General features: G+C 49.8%; 1 protein-coding gene across 1 annotated transcript in view; it reads left to right on the top strand.

The window, feature by feature from the left end:
* Deaf1 (DEAF1 transcription factor) overlaps positions 1-6,496 on the top strand; it is a 28,700-nt gene that overhangs the window by 19,826 nt on the left and 2,378 nt on the right. The window contains exon 11 of the mRNA XM_005351512.3: positions 4,129-4,218. Within this exon, the coding sequence (XP_005351569.1) occupies positions 4,129-4,218 (90 nt within the window). The remainder of the gene's footprint in view (positions 1-4,128; positions 4,219-6,496) is intronic.

Below are 6,496 nucleotides of genomic sequence, written 5' to 3'. Positions count from 1 at the left end.
AAAGCTGGCCTCCAACTCACAGAGATCTGCCTGCCCCTGCCTCCTGAGTGCTGGGATTAAAAGTGTGCACCACCACTGCCTGCTACATACATGAAATTAAAATACTCATACACATAGGATTTTAAAAACATATTAACAAAAAGAACCCATTATTCATCATTTGGCTCAGGTGGCTGGGCTTGTGTGGAACCTAGGGACATAGGAACAGACTTTGACTGCTAGTTCGTGACCAGAGTCACATGACTGGTGGGAACAAACCAGATGGAAGTAAAGAGCCCCCTCACCACCTGCTCCTGGTCCAGCCCAGCATACTGGATGACAGCTTTGATAAATGTACTGGCCCCAGCAGCTGGTCTCTGAGTTTTTGTGAAGTGCTGGGTTCTAAACTAGAACTCAAATCCTTTGAGGACTGGCCTTGTTAGCAACTCAGTAGGCATGGTCAACAACTCGGATGGCTCCTTTTTAACTGTCGAAAGTGTGACTTTTCTTGAGATTGGCTGAAACACTAACACCTAAACACAGCAACTGGCATCAAAGTGAACTTGCATTCCCTGAGCCCCTGCTCTGAAAACACAGTCCCATGCCATCTATCCTTCCTTCCTTCCTTCCTTCCTTCCTTCCTTCCTTCCTTCCTTCCTTCCTTCTCTTTATGTTTTATGAGACAGGATATCTCTGCGTAGCTTTGGAGCCTATCCTGGAACTCACTCTGTAGACCAGGCTGGTCTTGAACTCACAGAGATCCGCCTGCCTCTGCCTCCCGAGTGCTGGGATTTAAGGTGTGCGCCACCGCCGCCCTGCTTCATCCAAGTTTTATTTGCTAGTAGTCCTGTTTGATCCCAGGGCAGGAAGTGGAAGTTCAGAAGGCAAACAGTGCCTGTGTTTGAGTGGAAAGATGATGCTGGGACCCTTTCACTTGCAGTGGACTAGGACAAGCTGAGAAGCCTCACTGGGGCCTCTTGGGAGAGACTGCAGTGCTAACACAGAGCAGAGCAACCCTTAGGAGGAGTCCTAAGGCTCCTAGCTGTTTGTGTTTTTGAGTCAGGATCTTCCTATTTCACCCAGTCTAGCCATCTCATGATCCTCCTGCCTCCAGCTTTCACGTTTTATTTGGAGCTTTAGAAGAGAGCAAATTTAGCTTAGCTGAAGCAAGTCATTACGGGATTGTGTGTGTGTGTGTGTGTGTGTGTGTGTGTGTCTAATTAGATCTGCACAGACTAAACAGGGCAGAAAAGCTCATGTCCTTGCCTGTCAAGGGCACTGTGTCCAGTAGAAGCCGAGCTGGCTGAGTAGCCGCAGGGTCTTATATCGACCACTGCTTCCAAGAGCCTTTGCCCGTGTGCTGTGCAATTCAGAGGGACAAGTACAGGGGTGGCCCCGGTGAAGGCCCCTCTGCTCAGACCGATGAGGAGGGGCTCAGACCCAGTGCAGGAGCATGTGCAGCTCTCAAGCTCAAGTTAGACTTAAAGTCATTTGCTGAACCGATGGCAAATACATTATAGAGATTATTCCTTGAGTGATTCAGGTTAGTGATCATTTTATAGGTAGTCTTTTCATCTTATTATAAGTTTGGATTTTTTTCTGAGAAGTGGCTCAGTTACCTGTGATGTGTAATTTATATAATTTAGAATTGAGTATGCCTAGAGTACAGGGCTTAGGTACCCATTCCTTCTGAGAGGCCAAGGACTCTCTGCCTGTTGGCAGTTGTTATCCATGTGCTGGGGCCGCAGTGCCCTAGAGACAGCCTCATATCTGAGCCTGCTCTTTGGACACATGCCACGGAGGCAGTCCTATGGCCTCTTCGCTGAAGATCACTGTGGTGATTGTCTGCTGAGGCCCATTCATGGAAAGCCACTCGCTGGTTCCGAGGCTTCCATAGCTTTCTAGGAAGCTCAGAAGGGGCTTCTTCAGGTCACTCTGGCAGCACAGATGGGTGTCGCTGCACCTCTGCTGGCATGGAGGGAGGTCGTTTCTGAAAAAACAGACTGATCTTGGGGTCATCTTTCATTTTTTCAGAAAAGCTGCAGAGTTAGTACCGAGGGTCCCTGTGACCACCGCAGGCTGTCCTCCATGAGTGTGTCAATCATAGCCCCTTCTCCTGCCTCCGAACACAGCTGCCAGCTCCACAGTCATTGTCACACACGCTACCCCAGCACAGGGAGGGGAGGGCTGTCCTCCCCAGCTGCAGCTGCGTAGGCCTGCTCTCTTGTTCTCTGAAGAGTCTGGCAGGTCATCCGCTGCACATGTTCGGGCAGGAAGAACACATTCTGTCTTACCACATCCCTGTATTCAGTGGCAATCCTTGCAGCCTAGGCTGGGGTTTCTGCCATTGTCTGCTCTTCTCTTTCTGCAGACTGGGTCACTGCTCAAGTTCGATTGGGGCTCTCCCAGACGGGAATCGTGAGTAACCAAAGACTCTTCCGACTGGTTTATTTCCCACACTACTGAAATGTCTGGTCACATATTTCTAGCAGGGTGAACGTGCTGATGTCTTTCAATCTCTGGTTGTAGCCAGTTCTGCCTTCTTAGCTTCCACATGTCTGGACCCCCTCACCTCCCCGATGGTGCCTTCCCTGACTCTGGTCTTCCAACTCTACACGGCTATGGACTTTTTTGCAGTATTTATTCATTCAGAGTAGAGGCACGGTCTCGAGGCTCGGTTCATTGCTAGAGTCTTAGGGAGCTGACTCAGTACCCAGTCCATGAGTGTTGAAGGAGCTGCGAGCTGCGTTCCTGCCACCTGGCTCCCAGCCGCCTGGCTAGCTTATGCCCCAAAATAACAACACACAAACTGTATTCATTTAAACACTGCCTGGCCCATTTATATTAATGTGTGTAGCACCAATGTGTGCTTACCGGGAAGATTCTAGCCCACGTCCATCCTGGGTCAGAGCTTCATCGCCTCTGCCCTAGAGAGGAGAGCTATCGAGTCTGAGCTCACTTCCTCTTCCTCCCAGCATTCTGTTCTGTTTACTCCGCCTACCTAATTTTCTGTCCTATCAGGGCCAAGGCAGTTTCTTTATTTAACCAATGACCTTCCTCCATCACATGAGTTCTAAAGGGAATGAGGTAGCTAATGTTTCACAGGTGGGAAGATGGTGGTCACAGTGAAGAGCACAGAAGAAAGCTGAAACTCAAAACAAGAGCCTACAAGTAATTGTTGTGTTTCCAGCATACCCACAAAAACAGTGGTCGAGCAGACCTGAGTAGCATTGCGAGCCCAGCAGTCACATCCGTATATTGTATATGTTGGTCACAGCAGGCTGCTGCCCGTTGCCCTACTAGCACGGGTCCCTTCAGCCAATGTGACCCAGCAGTGCACACAGACGTTCTTCCCAGCCCTGTAGCCGAGTCTCCGGTTTTCTGGTTTGGAATGGGTTTGTTGATAGCCAGCTTGCAGTTGCCGAGTGCCATACATAATCAGTCATTGAGAGTTGTGTTCAGCACCTCAGTTTATTAACTGTCCCCCACTAACATAGCTTTAAAAAAAATACATGATGCTGGGCAGTGGTAACACATCTTTAATCCCACCACTCGGGAGGCAGAGGCATGCAGATCTCTGTCGGTTCAAGAGTATCCTGGTCTATAGAACAAGTTCCAGGACAGCTAAGACTGAGAAACTCTGTCTCGAGAAACCAAACAAAAAAGGAAAGAAAAGAAATACATGAAATGTTGGACAATTAGTGCTGTTTCAGTGAAATGACCCTGAACAGCAGTATGGGGAAAGGAAGCCTTGGTCACTACTGGGGACCCTAAGACCCAAACTCCATACCAGAGTTAATACGCCCGAGAGGGCCCAGAGACCCTGGTGTGCCCAATGCTTGCTCCGCCACCTGTTTGCAGGCTGGGTCCTCAAGCACTCAGGAAGTGTGCCCGAGGGTTGAGAACTTTCCCCAAATTGGGTTTTCATATCCACACGGCTGAAAGGAAATCTCCTTGGAGTTAGACACTGATACTTGGTCTGATATCTGGACTCTGATGTTCTGATGCTTGGCACAGGGCAAACTCAGACATGAATGACGCGGGGGTGGACATGGTCCAGAAGGGCGTGCCTAGTGTCTCTTAGTCATGGGAGCTGCCATGGAGGCCAGCACCCGCCAAGACGCTGACTCTTGTTTGTCCTTCTTGCAGCAGTCCTGTGTCAACTGTGGCCGGGAGGCCATGAGTGAGTGTACCGGATGCCACAAGGTGAACTACTGCTCCACATTCTGCCAGCGCAAGGTAGTGTGCCTGCTTACACGCCTGCATTGCCTCAGCCTTTCCTCTGCTCTGCTGTGCTCACTCCAGGTCCCTAAGGGCCAGAATTCTGGCTTCAGGGTTGTTGTCTGTTTAGAGTGTCTAGGGCAGTGGGTGCCTGGAGCTACCTGCTGTATTCTCTGAAGAAGACAAAGTCTCTTCAGAATCCCCAACACCCTCCTTCACCCACCCATATACCTTGTTGGGTCTGGGACTATCCCTTCCCCTTTCTTCAGGCTCCAGCTGGGTCTGTGAGGGGAGAAGGCACATGTGCATCTGTGTGCCCGTAGTTAGACCTGCTCACTGGTAGGGACTCCGTGTTCTCAGGGCCTCTCACCATGTCCTAGTTCAGCAGGCCTCAGAGCACTGTGAGAATCTTTGTTTATGTGATTTAACCACTGGCTCTGGGAACATTAAAGAGGTTTTTTTTTGTTTTGTAGATTTTTTTTTTTTGTTGTTGTTGTTTTGGTTGCTTTTTTTTTTTTTTTTCAGGAGGCTTTTTTAAAATTACTGTTTCAATCTTCTCATTTGTTATAAGTCTGTTTAAGATGCGGATCTCTCTGTCCTGGAACTAACTTTGTAGATCAGGCTAGCTTCTGCCTCCCGAGTGCTGGAAGTAAAGGTGTGTGCCACCACTACCCGGCTCCTTTTTTTTTTCTTTGAGACAGGGTCTCATGTATTTCAGGCTGACCTAGAACTCCATATGTATTCAAGAATGACCTTAAATTAGGCAGGCACTCCACAGCTGAGCCATACCTCCAGTACCCCAGTCCTCTTCTCCTTTTTAGACAGGGTTTCATGCAGCCTAGGATGCCCTTGAACTCCTGATCCTGTTGCCTCCTTTTCTCTAGTGCCTGGATTTCAGCAGGCATGCTACCACTCCTAGCATTAAAGGTGGTTTTTTGGATGTCTAACTTTTTGATATTATGACGTGATATTGTCAGGTAAGTGCACACTCAGGAACTATATAGTCAAGTTCCCAGAGTGGGAATGATGCTTTAAATAAGTTTATGTTTTCTGTTGGGCTGCATCCATAGTTACCATAGGGCGCTAGCAGCCTGTGGACTGTCAGCTGACCGCCTAGAACATCATGCGCCTGGCACTTCTTACCAGGACCACTTTGAGACAGTAACACCATCATGTTTATTTTCCCAAAGTCATCAGCCCATAGTTATCCCAGGAAGTGCCGTGAAGCACGTGGTTCCCTGGCTGGTTGCGGCCACCATTCTGGCCTCGCCACTCTCCACGTGGTGAATTCTATTCTTTGTGCCCTATTGACTTAGGGGCTTATTTTTTGCCTAGTACTGTTTTTGAAGATGTAGGAATCTTAAGTTCCACCGTGGAGCAAGCGGGTCTTGTCTGCGATACTCAGCAGTGCCAGCCAAGTAGAGACCGGACATGTGAGAGTGGACCTGGACCTGCTGGAGGATTGAGCCTGTGCTGTCCATCCAGCTGTCCATCCTGCACAGCCGCGGCAGTGCTCATGATCTTCACAAACTTCTCTAAAGAATGCCCATGCTTCAAAAGACAGTGTATGCTCAGTTTTACTCCCTGGGCTGCTGTGAAATAGGGTGAGAGGCTGGCACCCTGCTGGGCATCCTCTGACCTAGGGCTCAGAATGACAGGACGCTGGGGCCCTGTTTCCTAGCCTGGAACAGAAACAGAAGGAGCCTCCTTGTTCTCAGGGATGAGGAGAGTGTCCTCAGTCACCTGGAGTCCGTGGCCCCGGTTCTGGGGATACTGAGTAGCCTTAGGCCCCTTGGGTGTGTGAATACGGAAGCAGATCTGTCAGACATGTGCAGTAGCCACTGCGGGTTCAAGCTGTATCTGCTGACAGAACCTCCCACAAGGACCCACGGCCTAGTGCTTTGCTGAAACCTGCCAGGCTAACAAAAGTGTGGATTTGGGAAGATAGCCATGAAGGACAGCTTATGAAGTGGACGGGTGTCCCCACCCGGATGGACTCCTGGCAGTCCTGTGTGGCCCTGGTGAGTACACAGGAGCCATTGCCTCTAGGGTTTGAAGGGAAGGTGTGGCCCGTGTCTCCTGGTCCTCTCTGTGACTCCACTTGTCTCCAGGGTACCAGAGATTTGGGGAGCAAAATTGGAAGTTCGTCTTCTGAACTCCCCTTAAAAAACTTTGCACTAGCCGGGCGGTGGTGGCGCACACCTTTAATCCCAGCACTTGGGAGGCAAAGGCAGGCGGATCTCTGTGAGTTCGAGACCAGCCTGGTCTACAAGAGCTAGTTCCAGGACAGGCTCCA

This window comes from Microtus ochrogaster, chromosome 8, assembly GCF_000317375.1.
Source record: "Microtus ochrogaster isolate Prairie Vole_2 chromosome 8, MicOch1.0, whole genome shotgun sequence".
Lineage (NCBI taxonomy): Eukaryota > Metazoa > Chordata > Mammalia > Rodentia > Cricetidae > Microtus > Microtus ochrogaster.
The sequence above is the reverse complement of the archived record's forward strand: the minus strand, read 5'-3'. Positions and strand labels throughout refer to the sequence as shown.